Below are 21,967 nucleotides of genomic sequence, written 5' to 3'. Positions count from 1 at the left end.
CCTTAGGTAAAACAGAGTAAAATGTATGGTCACCAAAACTTTTACCACTGTGACGTAAGACTTCAAGTTAAAGAATGTTTCTCTGTGGATGGTGATGTAAGTCTTGATAAGCTTTTATTTGTGGATGAGATTTAATGATACATGACACTCGTACAAAGCTCTGCAGTTATGGAAAAGAGTTGCCTCTACAACCACAGGAAAGAATAAATGAATGTTTCTTGCCCAGATTTGAATGAAAGACATTATAGTATTTCTCCATTACTGTATGTATCTAGAATAGAATGTTCTAGATAATTTGAGTCCTGAATGCAGGCTAGTTTGCTTTTGGAACATTTCAAATCTCATTTACCGGCCTTGACCTTCCCATGAAAACAAGGACTTTTAAAATTTATTTTTCTCTTAAAATTTTTTTAAATTTCAATTCCAAATTTTCTTCTCTCCAGCTTCTCCCCAACCATTGAAAAAGCAAGCAATATATGCCCATTGTACATGTGAAGTCACACAAAATATTTGTTGCCCCCTCCCCTCAAACTCCCTTCAAGTCTTTCAAATAAAAAATCTCAAGGACAAAGTGAAAAAAATGCATCAATCTGTATCCAGAGTTCAGAATTTTAAAAAATATTTTCAAAGTAAAAAAAAAGTGTTTTATATAAAAATGAAATTTTTGTAGAAATATTTTGATTTATTTTTTAAAATAATAGCATCCCTAGTGGGTCACTGGATAAGTACTGGAAGCATATGAAAAAAAGAATGCTGAAAAATGTCAATAAATAATCTCAATATTAATTCAGATTCAATATATTATAATGTTAGTAAGGTGTTTTATAAGGTCACAATCCTGAAATAATAAGGTTGTTTGGGCAAAAAAATTTAGTCCACAATTACATTCCCTTAGTATCTTTTTCTTTGATGGAATGTAATTGTGACCTAAAATATATAAAGAATTGTGTCAAATTTATAAAAATATAAATGATTCTCCAGTTGACAAATGGTCAGACGATATGAATAGACAATTTTCAGATGAAGAAATTAAAGCCATCTGTAGTCATATGAAAAAAAACACTCTGAATCACTATTGATTAGAGAAATGCAAATTAAAACAACTCTGTGGTACCACCCCCACCTCTCAGATTGGCTAAGATGACAGAAAAAGATAATGATAAATATTATAGGGGATGTGGGAAAACTGGTACAGTAATGCATTGTTGGTGAAGTTGTGCAATGATCCAACCATTCTGGAGAGCAGTCTGGAATTATGCCCAAAGGGCTATAAAAACACTGTATACCCTTTGACTCAGCAGTGCCATTATTGAGTCTGTATCCCAAGCAAATCATAAGGGACCCACATGTACAAAAATGTTTATAGCAGTTCTTTTTTAGGGTAGCAAAGAATTTTAAAAGGAGGGGATGCCCATCAACTGGGAAATAACTGAACATGTTGTAATACATGGTTACATGAAGGTAATGAAATATTATTGTTCTATAAAAAATGATGATTAAGCTGATTATGAAAAGGCCTGGAAAGATTTACATGAACTGATGCTGAGTGAAACAAACAAAGCCAGGAATATATTATACACAATAACAGCAATAATGTGTGATGATCAACTATGAAAGACTTGGTTCTTCTCAGTGGTTCAGTGATCCAAAGTAATCCCAGTAGACTTTGGACAAAAAATGCCATCTGCATCCAGAGAGAGAACTATGGAGACTGAATGTAAATCAACACATGTTATATTCATTTTTTTTTTTTAACTGAGGCAATTGGGGTTAAGTGATTTGCCAAGGGTCACACAGCTAGAAAGTTGTTAAGTGTCTGAGATCAGATTTAAACTCAGGTCCTCCTGATTTCAGGGCTGGTGCGCTATGCACTGCACCACCTAGCTGCCCCTGTTCACTTCTTTTTTTCTGTTTATCTCTTCTATGATTTTTCCCTTTTGCTCTAATTTTTCTCTCCCAACATGATTCATCAAGCAATGTGTATTAAAAATAAACTTACTACAATTTTTAAAAGTCCACAATTACAGTACATAATTTTTTTTAATAGCAGCTCAAACTCTTTTCTTTTTCTCTGGAGGTAGATAGCAGTTTTCATCATGAGTCCTTTGTATAATTATCATGTTTTTATTTCTGTTTTTATTTTCTATTTTTTATATTATCATAGTACCTAATGTCTCCCTTCCTCTCTCTAAGAGCCATCTTACGTGACATATAGTATTTTGGGAGGAGGGAAGCACATTGCTTTTTGTATTTTATTATTATATGGAAATGCTATTGATTTTTTGAGGATTTATTTTATTGTCTACAACTTTGCTGAAGCTATTGTTCCAATATCTTTGAAGTTCCTTTCTCATTGCTAATGCATTTCCAAAACTGTATGGTACCTTTTTAAAAAAAATAACAATTACTGGTGGTGGTATATGTCAGTTGGATTAGGCATATAGGGCTCTCCAAAGAATTTAAGGTGCCACATAAAATGCAATGGAGAGAAACCTTGTGGGTGTGAACTGATTTCAACATTGGTGTTGAGAGAGCTTTGAAGGAACAATAGAAGTAAAAGATGTGATCGAGGAAATGTGTGATAGGAAGAAAAGGTAAATTGGTTAGCTCAGGAGAGAGTAAAGGCATAGCTACAGTACTGCAAAGTATCTTCATTCACAATATGAGGAGAAAGCAGGAATGATCTCCCAATACATTGAATGAATCCTCTGTAGAAAACTTTTCTAAGAACAACAAGGATTTTTATAGGATTCACATAAAACTTGAACAGATTGTGCATAATTAGAGAGGTATTACAGATTTTTTTTTAAACTTAATAGTATTTTTTCCTAATTATATGTAAAGATAGGTTTCAACAGTCTTTTTTTTTTTTGGTAAGATTTTGAGTCCCAAAATATCCCCTTCTTACTTTACCTTCCTCTTCCCAAGATAGCAAGCAATCTGATATAGGTTATTACTTGTGCAGTCATTTTAAGCATATTTCCATATTAGTCATGTTGTAAAAGAACTCATAATGAAAAGGAGAAAACCATAAGAAAGAAAAAGCAACAAAAAACTAAAAATAATTTATTTCAATTTGCATTCAGTCTCCATAGTTCTTTTCTCTGTATGGGGATGGCATTTTCCATCCCAAATCCATTTTAATTATAAAAAAAGTTGAATAATTACAAAAATAATTGACATGATGAACCCTAAAGTTTCAGTTTACTTATAAGATGGGCTTCTTGGCTGAATTCTTGCTTAAGAAGCATATTCTAGGCTATAATAAATGTGGAGGAAATTGTTATGAATTTAAAAACATGCATATACATGCTCTATCTTTTGAAATAAAATTGTGTACGTTCTCTTTCAGTGCCAGCATGTGGGCTATTGATTCCAGCATTTTTACTTTTGTTATTGTGCCACCGAATAAGTTAGTTTGGCCTGATTTCCTGTTAGCAGTCATATTTGCTACTTGAGGGAGCACCAAGAATGACTTTGACATAGTGCTATTGAGGTGGGCCTAAAATTTATAGCCCCAGATTTGCACCAGGATACAACATGGAGTAAATAGGATCTGAATAAAAATCAGTAATATAATTTCTAGTGTTATATTTATTCTTGGAATATTGTTCCTATTCTGTATAAGAGATTGATCCACATTGTTCTGCTTTGATTAACCAGTTTGTACTAAAAAGGAGTTTTTGATCATGTTTCATATTTGTTTTTGAAACTTAGTTTTCTTGAGAAATTGCAATAAGAAAAATTAGAATTAATAGTAGTTGGTTTGCCCTGTTTTAAGAGATATGTAAGTGACAGGAGCTTGGGATTTAGTTCTTAGAGAATTTCTAACTCCTTCATTTAAAGATGAGGAAACTGGTTTGCAATATGGTAAATAGTCCTTAGGTAAGAAACAGCCAGCTACTTGAACCGCTAGTATTTTGATTCTAAATCCAATGTATTCAGCTAATTCTATGTATATTCTGTTTGATATTTATTTTATGTTCTTACATGGTATAATGTAGAATGTTAGGCTTAGAATAGAAAATGAAATATTAATTGGGATGACAGTGACTATTTTAACTAGATAATTGCTATAAGAAGCTGATATTTTCTCCAATATTGGCATTATTTTTACAATACTTTTATGCTGTTTTTGCTTAGTTTTTTGTTTTGTAATTTATTACCTTGGAAAACAAAATAATAATTTTGCGAGACATTTAGCTATTTATTTGGATAATTCTCTTTTTAGACCATTTATATTCAAAGTTGTTATATCAGAATTTTGACTGGCAAAGTTATTTTAAAAATCTCCAAGTCTTATATTTAGTGGCAGCCTAGCATTTAGTTATAGTCAATTTGTTTTCTTGTTGGTTGTATATCTCCAGCTTGAATTAATTCAAATATAAATCCGTAGTTTTAAAGTGACACTTTGTTCTGTTAAGGTACTTGTCGTTTGATTATTTGTGTGATGTCATGGCTTCCACCTCTATGTGACAGAGCTGGAACACTTAGTTCACTGTTTACTTTTGGTGGTCCTTCAATAAATGTTTCCTGGATTGTAAACTCCTTGACGACAGGGATTATGTTTTTTATTTTGTAAATACCTAGCTTTTCACATAAATTAATAATAATAACTAACATTTATGTAGTTAAATTATTTTTTCTAATTTTTACAACCTTAATTGAATGTTTGCTGAATTAAATTGGATCCACATGGACTTAATGTCGTAGAATTCAAGGGCCAAAAGGTACCTTAACAGATCATCTTTTTTATTTTAAACTCTTTCATCAGAAGTTACTTTTGTGAAACTAAATCATTTTCTGTTGTTCTGGAATTTTATGTACCTTCTTTTGTCATTCCAGCATTGCTTTTGTTTTTGATATTATTATTTGCTATTTTTAAAAGTCACTTGAATCTCCGAGTAAATCATATGAGTCATTGTTGCAACTAGCAACCTGTTTTTACAGGATACTACCTCTGCTAAAGGATCCTGCTGTGTAATATACACCTTTATACATGTTGAAAATATTCAAGTACCAGGAACACTAACGGAGAATTAAAATGAGATAGGCTGTTATCTTGTTAGACTTTGTCTATGTTAGAACAGTGTGAAACTGAAAGAATGCACTCATAAGAGGAAGGAAAAAAAAGAGAGAGAAGAGATTGGTTTTGCTTTTGTATCCCATTCCCTCTTTTTTTTTCTTAGCAGAATTTTAAAATGTTAAGTACTTTAAAAATTTTTTCTCCTAAGATTCTTTAAAGATTTGAAAGCGTATGATTCAATTATAATGAGAAAAAAACAAAGTGGATGAACAAGACCCATTGTTCACATGACAACACCTGAAGAGCCAGCAATTTTAAAACAATTAGAGAGGGAGGGAGGAAGGGAGTGAGTGAGTGAGTGAGTGTTGGAGGCTCCAAAGATGGAAAATTAGAAAAGCGAGGGAAAGAATTTAATTTTAATATCAGACTTGAGAAAGTGTAAAAAAAAAATGTCTAAATAGCTGTAAAAAGTGCATATCTTTGTGCAATTTTTCCTCCTAATGATGCTGTATGACTGTTAATCATGAAATCCTTTGACTTTAAAACAGTCAGAATTAAAGATGAGCCAAAAGGAAATTGATGCTAGATTAAATATAAATTTGTTGCATAATCTGTTAACCAAAGATGACCTACCTGAAAACAGGTGGAGAAAAAAAAAATGTGGAAAAGTAGGTGGTGTGGTCAGTGCAGTAAGATTTAAAGAAAGTAGAAGGATCCAACCAAGTACCCTTGCTATTAGAACATGAGAAAGTTCTCCATGTTGATTGAGGTTTAGGTCCTTTATGGAGGATTAATTTAGAAAGCTGAGAAAATTATACAGGCTGTGAAGATGTGATGCTATTAGGATTTTCACTGACAAGAGTATTCACACTGATATCATAGAACTCCCTACTTATGACTTAAACACACATTTTCCCCTACCACCTTTTATTTAAATCTCCTAAGGTTGACTAAGTGGATGGGGATTTAAGCCACAGATGACAAATTTGAAGTTAAAGGAGCATCTATGATTGAATAAATTAAAATTGTAAGACTTCATGTAATTTTGATTAGGTGAGTTTGTATCTTCTGCGTCTTTATGAGAAGAGAGTCTGAATATAACTTAATGAATGTTTTGTAGACTTCTTGAAGCATTTGTTATTGGCCAAAATAAAGGATAAGCAGTGAGTTAAGTTCCTTAAAAATAGTCAGTGGCTTATTTGAACCTTGGCATATATATTACTATTTAGCACCAACATTCAACATGAAAAAATAGGCTTGTCTGTTGACATTAAATATAATATAAAGTTTTAGATTTGTGTTTATATGCAGAAGTCGTGTGTACACATTAACAAGTATACTTGCTCAAATAAGTCTGTGATCCTATTGATTTTGGAGCTTCCTTCAAAAATGCAGATTATACACAAGCCATCCTGTGTGACTACTGCCCTTGCCCTAAGTTTACCACAGGGAGCACACCCAGCCTGTTGAAAATCTTATTATTCTGTTCCTATAATAGTACTAGCATAAAATTCTTTAATAGTTAATTCTTCTTATTTGAAGTTCCTTATTGATTGTATATGACTGCCTGTTCACAACCACCATGTGTTTACCATGTGTTCTATTGCTCTCTGTAGTGTTAATTTTTAATGGCTCAGTGGCTATTATATTCTATATAGCACTTTCATCCTTTTCTTCAATTCTTTGACCCACTTCTTGTTTATTTGTACTTTCTGTCCTTTACATACATACTAGCAGACAAATGCTTAAGCAGTTCATCTAAATATATGCCATAAACTGGACAATTCATCTTGGAAAAATGCAGTAACTTCAACATTGATCATTTATTTAGTCATTCTTGTGTGATACTTAGGGCTAAACTTTTGAGTGGTTTACAGATCTTTTCCAGGAAGTTCTGCAGTGTTCTGGACTTTGATGCAATCAACACAGTGTCATCTGCATGTATGAGCATCTGGAGGACTTCACCATCTCTAGAGAAACCTTATTCAACTTGGACTTTTATGTTGCAAATCCTCCACTATGGTGGTGAACAACTTTGGTGAGCATACATCTTCCTGTTTTATGCCTCACCTGATATTTTATGATCAGAGGACTGTTGAATAGGGTTAGGTTTTTTGTTTTTTGTTTTTCCTGTTAGGTCATTCAAGGGTTTTTTTGAATCATTTTGATTTGTGGGAAGGGCTGTTGGGAAAGAGCCTGTAAGGTAATAGTTTGTTTTACTGAACCGAATCCTTTTTCATAATCATCATTAAGCAAAATGAGTTCTTACTTTGTATCATCAAGTAAATGAGATGATAAAATCTTTTTGAGTATTACCTATGAAGCTCTTCTTATTTCCCAGATTGACTCTCAAAGAACTTGTGTAAGTGGAAGACTATGTTTACAGGGTTGTTGGTTTCTTATTGATAAATTATTTTTGTTAAAGATAAAGTCTGGTTTTTTTCCCCACTCTATTTTTCCATTTTCATGGAATCACTCCTGGGATTATTTTGCATAATTGAATACTTTGCCAGACTTTTTATAAACTGGTTTTATCTCTCTCTATTTCTGCTTTATGAGATTATATTGTTTCTATTAGTTCATTATTCTTCTTTGTAAAAATTTTCAAGCAAGTTCATATTTATAGTAAACCATTGATATCCTTGGTTGCTACCTGTTTTCATCTGGCAGTCAATTATTTGCTGGCTAAAGCAGTTCCTGGACTCTGATGCTCTTGTAACAGATTTATAGATATTAAGTTGATGTATAAAGTTATTGTTATTTGTATGGATATCATCTGATGTTCATTTCCCATTTCTCAGTGCTCTTTGGCTATTTAATTCAAGGATGAGTTGTTTCAGTGGATTAATATAGCTTCTCACTATTCTTGCTTTTTATTAATTGGGATCTTTACTTTGAAAATTCATTGGTCTGACTACATAGATTATTCAAGGATAAATCCCACATCAATTAAATCTTCATGTCCATTAATTAGGATTTTAATTTTTTTATGATATTATTTTGGTACTCATGTTGTTCAAGGCTTAACAATTCTTTTCTCAGAGAAAGTGCTCATGATGTAAGAGTATGAGAATTTTCTATTTTGCAAGCTTTGAGCTCTTATCCCTTTTTTCTCCAAGTAGTTCCCATATAATTCTTGCTGTCCTCACATTTTTCAACTCTTTATTGAAATCACTAGAGTGTATGATGAAGTATTAGTGGCTCATCCTTTCATTCAGATACAACTCTTTTTTTTTTTTTTTTTTCCCTCTTTCCTGTTTTGGTTAAGGAAAAAAAATGTCAATATTGATAAGATTCAGCTGGAATTTGGGAAAATAGAGAAAGAAGGAGTCCTATCAAATTCCTTTTATGACACAAATATAGGGCTGATACCTAAACCAGATAGGATCAAGACAGAAAAAATTATAGACCAATTTTCTTAATGAATATTGATGTAAAAATCTTAAATAAAATATTAGCAAAAAGATTGCAGCAAATTATCACCAGAATGATACACCATGAACCAAGTAGGATTTGTACCAGGAATGCAAGGCTGGTTCAATATTAGGAAAAATATTAGCCTGATTGACTATATCAGTAACCAAACAGAAATCATACGATTGTCAATTTTTTCCCTCTGTTTTTCCATTTTCATGAAATTACTCTTGGAATTTTTTTTTTTAATGCATCTATTGAGATAAAATCCAAAAACACATCCACTCAGTGATCACTCATCTCACATTTGGTGTACAGTCAAATTAAATGGTTTTGTGAAAAGCAATTTTTTAAAATACACATTGCTTTATGAGTCATGTTAGGAAAGAAAAAGCAAAAGAGAAAAACCATGGAAGAAAGAGAAAATAAAAACAGAAAAAAGAAGTGAACGAAGCATGTATTGAAATTGAATGTTTATAAGCTATATACAGACAATATGATTTAGTACTTTCTGCCTCTTTCATAGTACTTTGCTATTATCATTGCAGAGGTGAGAATCCTGCAAATAGCCAAAGGCTATTTTGTACTTTGTTTCGTGGTTGCCATGGACAAAATTAAAATTCACCAAGCCAATCTACTGATGATGAGCCTCTCTAAACACAGCTGGGCTCTTCAGAATACTGACTTAGTCTGTTTTGGAGACCACACTCAAACCCTTTTACAGCATGGCAGAACCCAACAAAATTTATGCTCTGCTTAAACTTTTCTGTTCTTTAAAACTCTTGTTGTTCTTTAAAAATTCTTGTGTCAGCTACACAACACAGTAAGGTGTCTGGCTAAGACTTTGTGGATATGTATCTTAGCCTGAGCATGCAATATTTGCTACATGTAGCAACAATAGTCCTCTTTGAGATGACTAGTTTTATAGATTTGAGTATTCCATATTCTGATTGCTCTAAGATGCTTTTACATCTTAGTGTTTCATTGGAAGAGGGTATAAAGAGTATATCAGTTCTTCCAAGCTTCAATATGGTGGTTGCCAGGTGCTCATAGGAAAAAAAAGAATCTTGTTCTGAAAAAAACCTTTCCTACATTGCTTGTCAATTTGATTTTTGTTCTTCCTACATGTCATTGTTACTAAACACACATGCATGTACACACACATGTACACACACATGTACACACACATGCACATGCATACACACATAGGCAAACATGCACACACATACACCTCTTAAACCAATGCTACCAAAAGAAATTTCCACTTATGTCAGAGGTTCTTTACTTGGCATCTATAGATTCCTAAAGTTCTAGGGATAGATTTCAGGGAGTCCATCATCTTGGAGGAAAGGGAAATATTTATTTTTACCAACCTCCAAGAGAAACTTAACCTTTCCTTCAATTATGGATGTAGGCAATTAACCCCAGGTGATGTTGCAAGTGACAAAATAAAGACTTTTGCAGAAATATCATTACTTTCAACTCTTACTGTGAGTTGTACCAGATTTTTTTTTTTGTATTTTATAGTGAATATTTAATCAAGCATGAAATTCATGTTTTTTTTACTAATGAAATATACATACAGCCTTTAGTGTTTCCCTGAGAATAGAGATTTTTGTTAGTGGTGGTGATTGTTTTATATGATACTGAAGCTAGAAAACATAAAAGGAACCTGCATGTAGCTTTTTAATTTCTGATTTTCATTTGGAATAAATAAAGCAACTTTTTTGAAAGTCAGTTTGAAACAAGAGATACCCACAAGGGAAGTAGAAAGAAAAAAATATGAATCCATACATGGTTGCAAGACAGTAATGGAGGGATACCAGAGCTGCTAAAACAAATTTACACAAAAATCACAACTCTTTCATAGAATGAAACCTTAGAGGTCATTTAATTTCAGTTCCTTTTTATTTTTAGTAGATTTAAAAAATCTTTTAACATCACTTACATTTTTTCATATGTTTATCAGGAAATGGATTTTGTATTGGTCATTGTGTTGCTCATGATTTCAAAGTCTTTTAGAAGTGTTTGTTTTTACAGTATTGTTATTGAACAAGATGTTCTCCTGGTTTTGCTCTCTTCAGTTTGCATCAATTGCCAGGTTTTCTTTTCATCATTTATAGCACAGTAATGTTCCATCACATTGCCATATCATATCTTATTTCTAATTCATTGCTACATCAAAAGAACTACTGTAAGCATTTTTGTACAGATAACTTCTTTTCCTTTTTCTTCTACCTCTTTGGGATAGATTTATTTGTAATTTCACTTGGTTAAAAGATATGCTCATTTTAAGAACATTTATGAGAATCCCAAATTGCTTTCTACAGTTGATAGGCCATTTTTACAGGTCTACCAACAGTGAGGTGTGTTTTCTCTCAGTCCTTCAGGAAATTGTTAATTAACTTTTTTGGGTCAGCTTTGTCTAGCTGTAAGACAGACGATAAAAAGTTTTTTTAAATTTTGCATTTTTCTAATTAGGAAAGGGAATAAGCATTTAAGTTTCTATTATGTGTCAAGCATTGTGTTAAGGGCTTTGTCTGTCATTTTAGTCATGTTTGACTCTTCATGAAGCTATTTGGAGTTTTCTTGACTGAAACTACTGAAGTAATTTGACATTGCCTTCTCCAGCTCATTTTACAGATGAGGAACTAAAGCAAACAGGGTTAAGTGACTTGTCCAGGTCATATAACTACTTGGTGTCTGAGGCTAGATTTGAACTTGAGTCTTCCTGACTGGAGGGCCACTACCCAGTACAATGCAGTCATTGTACTTTCCATTTGACTTGGGAATAAGTAAGCTAATGTATGCTTTTGTTTAGGTGCTAGATGTAATGAAAGTGAATGAGGAATGGATGATTTTCAAGTTCCTTTTCTGCTCCTCCTGGACTGGGGAATTCTTGAGATAATTAATGTGTCTGGGGCCACATTTGAACTCAGGAAAATGAGCCTTCCTGACTTTATTCCAGCTGTTCTGCTAAATGCTGTACAAATACTATTTTATTTGATTCTCACAACTTTGAAAAGTAAGTGCTATTATCTTATCATTTTTTACAGTTGAAACTGAGGCAGATGGAGTAGTGATTTGCCCACAGTCAGTTAATCAGTGTCTGAGGCTTCTGACTCAAGGCCCTGCTTTATGTATTGTATCATCTAACTGCCACTATATTTATTTGTGATTTTGAGCATTTTTTAATATGGTTTTTGATAACTGGGATTTTTTTCCTCTGAAAATTGACTATACCTATCCTCAGACCATCTCAATTGGAGAATGGCTTCCTATTATCTTAGAAATGTGACCTTAAGTGAGAGAAACATGCTGCAAATATTTTTTTTTCCTGTTTCTTTTTGTTTTAGCTGCTTTGATTTGTTTATACAAAGCAACATTTACTTTCAGTATTTTTTTTTTCTTACTGTTTGTACTTACATGCATGTTATAGTAACTGTTTCTTGGCTCTTAATTCTCTTTGCATCAATTTACATAAGATTTTCCACCCTTTGTATTGATCATATTTTGTTAATCCTTACAGCAAAGGAATATGTCATTATATTTATATAATATAATATACTTAGCCATTACATAATTGATGGGCATATCTGGTACCATAGGATATATATATATGTGTGTGTGTGTATAATTTTTTTTATCATTGCGTTCCTTGGGAGAGTTATATATTTAACAGTAGAGTCTGTATCAAAGGGTATGGTCATTTTAATCCCTTTCTCTGAATCATTTCAGTTACTTTCTAGAATGGTAGTATCCATTTACACCAACAAAATATTAATTAATGGTTAAATTATGAAGTATACATGGAAATGAAGGATCCCTGGTACAAAAGGAAAAATCATTTCCACCTAATATAATCAAGGAAGGTTTCACTTTTAAAAATTATCAAAACCAAAATAATATATTCTCTACTTAAAATTTTTTTTAACATGCATTTGTTACTATTCCCCATTCCTTTCCCAAAATGAACAATTTTTAAGAGAATAAATTTTAAAAGAAAAACAAATCTTATTAAACATTTATTAAGTACTTACTACGTGTTATATGCCATTTTAAGGGCCAGAGATAGTGGTAAGAAAAAGAAAGATAATCTCTGCCTTCCTGGAGCTTTTACACATTCTAGTGGGAGACGTTATCACACACAAGAAAGCTGAAAAGTTGGGAAGGGGAAGGAGAGACTGGGTAAAAATGAAGGTGCTTGATGAAATGAAGGATTCTGGCCTGGGAATTCTTTTAAATGGAGGCTTTGGGAAGGGTCAGGCAGAGGGGTGAAGGGTATTGAAAATACTGCAGAAGTGAGGACAAGAAGGTTATTGACGCAATCTTGCCAGATGATGAGTTTCTTCTGGATGACTTTCCTGGGAGCATAATTGGGGAAGTCAAGCTCAAGGAGGAAGGTGGTGGGGCTTGATTTCCATCTTTTTTTTTTTTTTTTTTTTTTAAATGGCAAAGTGCAGTCTTTTACATTGATTATACTGTATTCCTCAATTGATGATCATCTTCTTAGTTTCCAGTTTTTGGTGTCTTTAGAAAAACTCCTTTGAAAATCAGTTTCTCTCTACTACTATATCCTCCCCTATTTTTTTTTGTTCAAAGAGTTTGCATAGTTGAGTAATCTTTTGGGGCATAGTTGTAAATTGCACAAATGATATTTGGTTTCCCACAGTCATTCCAACATAAGTCATTTTCCTCTTAATGTTTTAAAGTTTTTTTCGGGCACCTTTCCTCCAATACACACAATGAAGCGTCTTGGCAAATAAATTTTTTTACCTTATTTGTTTTTCAAATGTAATTATAATTTGTCATCTGAATAATAAAGTATTACATGTGCTGATACTTATAAGTCTTCAGAATTTTTAGAATTAGAATTATTAACTATAATAATGTCATTCTCATGGGTGGATTGTTCTAAGGAATATAATGTCATTGATATTGCTGCTGTTCAGTCATTTTAATCATATCCAACTCTTTGTGACTTCATTAAATAGCTTTTCTTGGCAAAGATAAATAGTGTCTGAGTTTAGATTTGAACTCAGTTTTTGACTCTAGGCCTTATGCTCTATCTGCTGTGCTGCCTAGCTGCCCATTGATAATGTTATTTGTAATTTTTTTTTTTTAGCATTTTGCTCCCAACTTTTTATTAAGATCAATATTTTGTCTTTATAAGGAATAACAAAATATGCATTCTTTTGATAAACTGAAGAACTCTTGATTCATTGATAGCCAAAACATAATTGTAAAAAAGTTTTTCATTTTTTAATATGTTTTGATAGAAGTTATTGTCTATGAAACATGGAATGTGTACATATTTCATGAAGGACCACCTTTTATCTAATACTTTTAAACCTGCATTTTGGAGGTGTACAGATTCCAGTACAGTTCTTCCACAGACTGTTTTCATCAATTTTTTTTTTTTTTTGATAATGAAATTGCCATTAATAGGTTTTTCAGAGTAGCTGCCTCTTAACTTTGCCCAATTGCAATACAAAGATGAAGCTGTTAGAATTTCAATTGATTGATCAAAAATTCTTTAGACCTATGGGCAATTCTCCCACCATGTTATCCATTAGAAACTGCCTTGCATGTGCTTTAATGAGCATATTTTAACTAAATCAATAGCTGCAGTTGCAACAGTGTCTCTTAAGAGAGCACTTCTGTAAGTAATCTTAAAAAGCAGTCCTTTGTGGTAACATAACCATAATTGTCGGTTTATCTGCAGCTTTTGATACTGTTACCACCCCTTTCTCCTAGCATAACCTCTTCTCTCTTGGTTCACCTTCTACCTGACTGCTCTGTCTCATCCTCTTTTGCTGTCTTGTCATGCTTGCCACATCAAACTGGATATTTCCCACTGTTTTATCCCTTTTTATTCCTCCGTTTTCTCTTTGAAACAGTTTAACTATCATTTGTGTGCAGAACGTTCCCATATGTGCAAGACGTCATGTGGCTTACAAACTGAGCTAAGACTTTTGGGACACTCTATATCTCCATCTCCATTCTTTGCCTTGAGCTTCAGAACTGCATTACCATTTGCCTATTGGACATTACAAACTGAATGTCTTGGAAGCCTCAGAACTCTTTATGTCTAAAATGGAACTCTTTTTTTTTTTTTTTTCCCCCTGAAAAACCATCCTTTTTCCCAGATGGTATAAGCACAGGATTGTTCTATCTAGTCTTGACTGTTTCTACCTTTACAACATCTCTCCCTTTGTACACATTTCTATTTACACAGTCCTATTACTAACAAGCTTTAGAATCTTATCATCTCCCACCTAAATATTGCAAAGGTCTCCTTCTAATTGGCTTCCCTGCCTTAAATCTCTCCCTACTCTAGTCCATCCATCTTAACACTGCTACCACAGTCATCTTTAAACAAAGATCTGGTCATGTCTGTCTACTCCTGTTGCCTCAAGCATAAAATATGATGAGTTTTTAGAATCCTACATACAACTTAACATAGTACTTCATGACATTCCATCTTCTGTCTCTTTTTGCAAAGATTTTTTTTTTGTGTCTGAAATGTATTCCCTCCTTACCCTCTGTTTCAGAAAATCCACCTCTTCCTTTAAGATAAGTTCAGGCTTCTGCATGAAACCTTTAGGATTCCACCCCTCATTCCTGTCAGTCTGCTGGTGCCCACCCAAAAAAGTAGGGACTTAATAGTTTTTTTTTCCACTTTGAAGTTGATAATATACTCCATAATGAAGTTCATTAAGGCAATACAAGATAATTCATCTGTTTTGTAAGTCTCAATTAATTGAAACTGGGAGACCCTAACCATGTTGAGATTTGACTTGCACATATCTTAGGAAATTATCACTTTGTTGCATTCCCTATAAAATGGAAAACAACAGTAACAATAATTAGTATTTATGTAGCCATCTACTATATGCCAGATACTGTGCTAAGTACTTTACAAATTTTATCTCATTTAATCCTCACAATTATAATAGACCTTATCTTGGGAGGTTGATGCTATTATTATCCTCATTTTTACAATTGAGAAAACTGAGGCAGACAGAGGTGCCTTGGGTCACTCAAGTAATAAGTTAGTGTCTGAAGTTGGATTTGAAGTCTTGCTGACTCCATCTACTATGTTACCTAGCACGTTCCCCTTAAGTGAATGAAAAGTATTAAGTGCTTACTAGGTATGAAGCATTATGCTAAGTGTTTAGAATGCAAATAGAAAAGTTAGACAGTTCTTGGGGAGTTCCAACCAATCCATATAGGTAGGTTCAGCTGTTATACCAGAGCAGGTAAAAAAAAAAGTCTGGAATCCACATACCAAATAGTTTAGTTTCGTTGTAATATAGTTAAGGAGCGGGGAATTTAATTAATATTTTTATTGACAAAAACTTGCTTCTCATGTTAAACTATATGCGCAAAGTACTGGAATGGTGAGGACTTTGTTTTCAGAGGATCTTGAGGCAAGTTAGTTAGCCCTATCTTCACGAGTTACTTGCTACCTTATGTCCAGATGCCTTACAAGCATACAACAAATGAAGTCCGCACAATGCTATTAGACCTTCAGTTTGGTAGACAATCTAATACTTCTCTTCTCTAACTTGTCACTTCCAACTCTGCATTTCTGTGATATAGCTACATTTTATGGAGAACTCATAGGGCAAGACTCACACGGTAGTCAGAAAAAGCCACCAAGGACACTCATTTGACAATATGACATGGGTGACACTGGCAAAGGACTGCCCAATGTGATGTGCACTCATCAAAGAAGTTGCTCTGTGAGCAAAGCAGAATTGAAGAAGCCCAGAAAAAATGTAAGATGCATAAAGTTAGAGAATCCACCCCAAATGTTTATAGGTACTATTTGTGCTGTATGTGGGGCAGAGCATTCTTGAGTTTATGTTGAGTTTATGTGGTCTGATCAGCCACAGTCAAACTTAACTTTACCATAGTGTCATTTTGATCCTCTTCAAAAACAAAAGACAACAACCAGCTAGCTCCAATGTTAATAATCTTTATTTTATTGATTTGAATTTTGTGTTGATTTTTTGGTGGTGGAGAAAGCAGGGAGGGGAATCACATGGTTTTGCAAGAATTATACTCAGAAATATTCAGTAATTTTGTCATTCCTTCATGTTCCTTCTGAATAAATTTTATTCCCCACAGCTTTTAAAATGTTTCCTTATATGATTTAACTTCTTTATACTGGTCAATTTTGGTCTCCTACTAACTTATACTGTTTTCTCTCTTGCAGGCAGGCAGAAGTCCTGAAGGCTGACATGACAGGTAATTGGCTTGTCTTTATTTTGTAGCTTAACTCAAGTATCACTTTTCTTTGATTATTGATACTAAGAAATATTTAAGTCTTCTACAAAAGTAAAAAAATATAACATGTTGTTCTTTAAATATTTTGTTTCATTTTAATTTGAATTCTTGTTGGTAAGTCAATTTAAAACTTCTGTAAAGTCTATTCATGTCAAAGTGATTCTAGGCATTTAAAAAAAAAATACGGTACTCTGTTGTACTCTTACTTAGAAAGTGGTTGTTCTGCTATTGTCCACATTAAGGAAAGAAAATCTTGATGAGAAGAAAGAAAGAAGTATCCTATCCTTGTGTTTGTTGTGTCTTTCAAATTTCCCTAAATAACAATTGGAGTGTATTAAATAATTACTTTACTGGAGAGCAAGGAGTTGGGAGGGTGGGAAGGAGAGAGGCAGGGCTATATTTTATTACTGTCAGAGAAAGCATGACAGCAGTGGTACATGAAGTATAAAGCACCTGAAAACAAATTTTTCAACTATCCCAGAAGTCCATTTAATATCACATGCATGAAAGAATATAAAACCTTTATCATTTGTGGAGAGACTATTGCAGATTTTTCCATCATAAAAGACTGCTAAGACATCTTCCTCAGTTTTTGAAGGATTCATTCAAGCATTCAGCAGCTTTCAAGCAGAAAGTTAAGTTAGCTATGATAATTATGAGGGCATCACAGTATTTTCCATTGCTAACCAAATTTTGACATTTGTAATCTTTATTGCTGGGCAAAGCCAGTACACCAAGAAACTTTTAGACATACACTGTTAAATGTACTTGAGTAAGTTTATGATTTCTTTTATTTGACCATTACAACCTATCCAGGTCTAAGTGTTCTTGTCCTGTATAACTCTTGTCCATTTCCTCCAACTAGCATGCTGAGGGCTTTCTTCTAGTCTTCTTGATACTATTTGGATATCTAAACTGTCCATGGACTCTTATTTTTCACTTTGGCTTCATTCAGTTCAAAATTATTCATTGCCTATTCTGCAGGACTTTGTGCAGAGGATGCAAAAAGCCAAACTGTCCTTGTTTACAAAGAACTTAACCTTTAACTAGGAGGACACACAACTATATTAAAAAAAAAAATAGAAAACATATAAAAATGGTATGGAGTAATTTCGAGAGAGAAAGAAGTTGAAAAACTGGTAGCATCCTAAAAATCCTTCTTTCAGAGATGCCACTTTTGATATATTTTGAAGAATTAAAGCAAAACAGTAGATTGGGGCACAGACCTTTAAATGGCAAGTGGAGGTTTTTGTTGTGTTGTGTTTTGTTTTGTATTTTATTCCTAAGGTAGTAGGAAATCCATTCATTTATTTAGTAGAGACTTCCATGGTCAAATCTGTGCTTTCAGTGAATCAATTTAGTAATTATGTGACCATCTTTTTCTTTTTCTTTTTTGGGGGGGAGGGGCAGGGGCGGTGTCTGACCTCTCTGGGAATATTCTTTCTGTCCTTATATTGCTTTTTAAATGACTCACAACTTTAATTCTTCATAGGCTGATGTTATGTGACATTCAATTATATAGCTTTGGTGGAAGAATAGTAGTGATTTTTTAAGAGAGAAGTTTTTCCCTCAGGGACAAATTTTGAGGTCATTAAAAGAACTCTGCACTACAGCCTGACCTGTCTACCTCTTAATTCTGGGCTTGGTTATTTGTCTGTGTGTAGTTTCTCCAAAATACATGTCATGCAGAATTGCTACTATTATAGACTGGCCTAAGTTGTTAGTCTTGCCACTTCTTTTTTTCTGTTACCTTTTGCTGTTGGATAGTTAGGCCTAACTCTTTGGAATATTTCTACATTTGTTTAACAGACCTTGCAGTGTTCTGGAACTTCATGCCATCAATTACAAACAGGGAATGTAGAGGAGTTTGCTATCTATAGGGAATCCCTCTGCAATTTGAACTATGGCAAATACCTTTGTGGACCAAATGTCTCCCATACATCATGCCTTATTTTGAATTTAGATCTGTTACATCTTTCAGGGAATTTTACATAATTTATTATAAACTTGAAACACTTGTGCAATGCTAAATCCAATTTTTATTTTTAAAATTTAGTTTTTGTTCATGTCTTTCATATTTTTGCACCACTAAAATTTCCCCCAGTATCTTCTCTTCACCCATCCTCCAGAGAGCCATCCCATATAATAAATAAGACTTAAAAGCAAATAAAGGGGAAAAAATGAGTGAAAGTGATTGGTACATCAAGAAAATGTGAAAATATCTATGATGTGCCATACTCATGAACCTCCCGTTTATGCAAAGAGGCAGAATGGGATGGAGCATGTTCTTATATTTCTTTGGAGCCATTTTATAACATTAATTTAGCGTGCACGTGCGTATGTGTATTGGGTCTTCCAGTTACATCATTTTGCTCATTGTGTATATCCTCTTGATTCTTCTTATTTATCTCTTTATCAGTTGATATATCTTATCATATTTTTCTCAATTCATCATTATTTATTACAGCATAGTAAATATTTTAATAAATTCAGATATTAAATTCAGATTTATTGTTTTCTAATTCTTTCATCTTGTAAAAAAATATTGCCGTAAATATTGTAGCATATATGATAACTTTATTATCAAAGATCTCCATAGGGTTTAAGCCTAGAGTTGAATCATGAGTCAAAGGTATAGTTATATGATCACTTTATATAATTCCAAATTGTATTTCACAATAGTTGTATCGATTCACAACTTCAACAGTATCAAAGTTACTTCTTCTTTCGTAATTGCCCCTATTCTTTGGTTAAGAATATGTCTGTTACCTTAGCAGCAAGAGACATAACTTTTACTTCTATTCTAATTTTTAGTGTTATGATCTTAATATTAAGTCACTGTTAGAATGTATGGTGGAATAGGGTATAAAGTACTGATCTAAACTTAATTTCTGTCACATGACTTTCCAGTTTTTCCAGAAATGTTTATCAAATAGACAATTATTTCTTAAGTAGCTTAATTTCTAGTTTATCCAAGACTAGGTACATTGTCATTCAGTAAACATTTATTAAGAATCTATTAACTGATAATATTGTATGTGCTGGAGATACAAATACAGAAAAAATAGTCTATGCCCTCAGTTATTGTCTAATAGGAAGAAGAAATTTACAAGGAGCTTGATATGAAGTGAAAGGGAATTGACTTAGTGCAGAATACCAAGAATGTTTCTGGACCCCTTCCTCCTTAAATGGAGATTTTTTGGAAGAGATTTCTACTTGCTTTCCAGTTAGAGAAATCCCAGGGACAGAAGGAACTGATGAGATGTTTGTAGCAAGGTTGTGATACTGTAGTATGAGATTTGGTTTGAGATGAGATGGTTGTTTGGTGAAGATGTCTTGTTTTTAATTTTCTCTTTTTTCTTTTTTTCTGATATTTCATTGATCTGCTGCCCCTTTTTTAAAACCAATACCAAATAGTTTTGATGACTACTTCTGAAATATGGGAATTCAGTCACTCTTTGATCCTATCCCATTTCATAATTTTCTTTTATTTCATAGATCTTTGGTTCCTTCCCAAATGAAATGTTAATATTTAATCAAGCTTTATAAAAGGGTCCCATTTCTATAAAATTTTTATAGAATTTTATATATATATATATATATAATACAACTTGGTATATTTTAATATATGTTTTTGGTATACTTTGGTATATACTTGATATATTTTATATAAATTTTTATAGAACTTGTTCTCAAGTTCTATAAAAGATTAACATTTAATCAAGTTCTAGAAAATTGATGATTTGATTGGTATAGCATTAAATTGAAAGTTAATTTTGATAATATTACTATTTTTGCCATATTGGTATGGCTTAACAATGAGTTACTAGAGCTATGTAATACTTTAGTTTTAAAGAAGCATTTTGTAATTTAATCTATCCAAATGTTTTGTGCACTTAAGTAAATTGAACCCCAAATATTGTACATTTTTTAGTCTTTTAGATAGAGATTTCTCTGTAACTTTCTCAAGAATTTTGTTATTACATATATTTATTGATTTTTGAGGATTTATTTTGTAGTCTGTGCTGTTGTTGAAGCTGTTAATCTTAATTACTTATTAATCTGAAAGCTTTTCTGAGTAAACCAACTTGCCATTAGCAAATAGGTATGGTTTTATTGCCTCTTTACCAATCCTTAAACCTTTAATTTCTTTTTCTTCTTTGTTACTGCTAGTATTTTCAGAATTATAGCCAGCTGATTCCTATTTTGGAGATGTTTTGATATTTTGTGAGAATCAGAAAGAGACTATTATTCTTCATTTGTTAGTAACATCTCTCTGTCTGTCTGTCTCACCATATGATTCTTTGAAGCAGTAAATTAAAATGCATTTAGCTTCATTTTGAGTATATATAGTTTCTCTTGCCTTTTTATGTAAACTTATCTGATCTGCAGTTTGAGTTTTGGTATTTGTACCTTATTATCTAGTCAAACTGAAGAACTTTTAAAGTCAGCTTTATCCATTATCCACTTCCTACAGTTATTGTTTAGATTAAGGCTCTATCTTGAGAATTTAGAAATTTAGTAGTATAAGAATAGAGATGCAGAGATTTCAAAATTTTTTAAATATTATAAATACCTTAGACTTTCTGGCATAGCTTCTGGACTCCTTAGAATAATGTTTTTAAACATGTAAAATAAAATGAATGGGATTACTACCATCTCCAACCACCCAAAATTTATATTGTAATATAGTTATTAGAATTTTTAAAAAAGTAGTTTACGAATTTCGTTAAAAATCCTTGTTCTTTTGTATTATAAATGTATTCTGCTAATGTATTATAAATGTATTATAAATGATAGTTTTTCTTGCTAAGGGAAAGAGAATGAAACAATTACTATTATACACCAAGTTAAACAATCTGATTTTGTTTTTATTTTTGTTATTCAGATTCCAAGCTGGGTCCAGCTGAGGTCTGGACATCTAGGCAGGCTCTGCAGGACCTGTACCAGAAAATGCTAGTTACTGATCTGGAGTATGCTTTAGACAAGAAAGTGGAACAGGATCTGTAAGTATTCAAATTTGGGATATTGTTTTGTAGAAGAAACATTTTTTTTTTAAACTGTCAAAATAAACCTACATTAGAAGGCTGATTGTTTTATTCTAGCAATGTCAAAAATAGAACTCAAGGATAGAATGAAGAGATTTAGGAAATGGACCATCCAAGTCTTCCTACCAGGCTCTTGGGAGCAGTTGTTTAGAGCCTGCAGAACACTTTTATTAAGACAGATCCT

The 21,967-nt window shown here is 32.7% G+C and overlaps 1 protein-coding gene across 7 annotated transcripts in view; it reads left to right on the top strand.

Moving 5' to 3' along the window:
• SMG7 (SMG7 nonsense mediated mRNA decay factor) overlaps positions 1-21,967 on the top strand; it is a 93,682-nt gene that overhangs the window by 30,769 nt on the left and 40,946 nt on the right. For 2 of the 7 annotated variants that reach the window (XM_051998803.1, XM_051998799.1), the window contains exons 1-3: positions 6,974-7,064; positions 16,665-16,696; positions 21,624-21,741. In XM_051998803.1, coding sequence (XP_051854763.1) covers positions 7,027-7,064; positions 16,665-16,696; positions 21,624-21,741 — 188 coding nt within the window. In that variant the 5' untranslated portion in view covers positions 6,974-7,026. Of the gene's footprint in view, positions 1-6,967; positions 7,065-16,664; positions 16,697-21,623; positions 21,742-21,967 lie in introns of those variants that run through there. The other 5 variants (XM_051998805.1, XM_051998802.1, XM_051998804.1 and 2 more) reach the window with 4 other exon arrangements.

This window comes from Antechinus flavipes, chromosome 4, assembly GCF_016432865.1.
Source record: "Antechinus flavipes isolate AdamAnt ecotype Samford, QLD, Australia chromosome 4, AdamAnt_v2, whole genome shotgun sequence".
NCBI lineage: Eukaryota > Metazoa > Chordata > Mammalia > Dasyuromorphia > Dasyuridae > Antechinus > Antechinus flavipes.
Note: the sequence above shows the minus strand (reverse complement) of the source record. Positions and strands in the feature narration are given on the sequence as shown.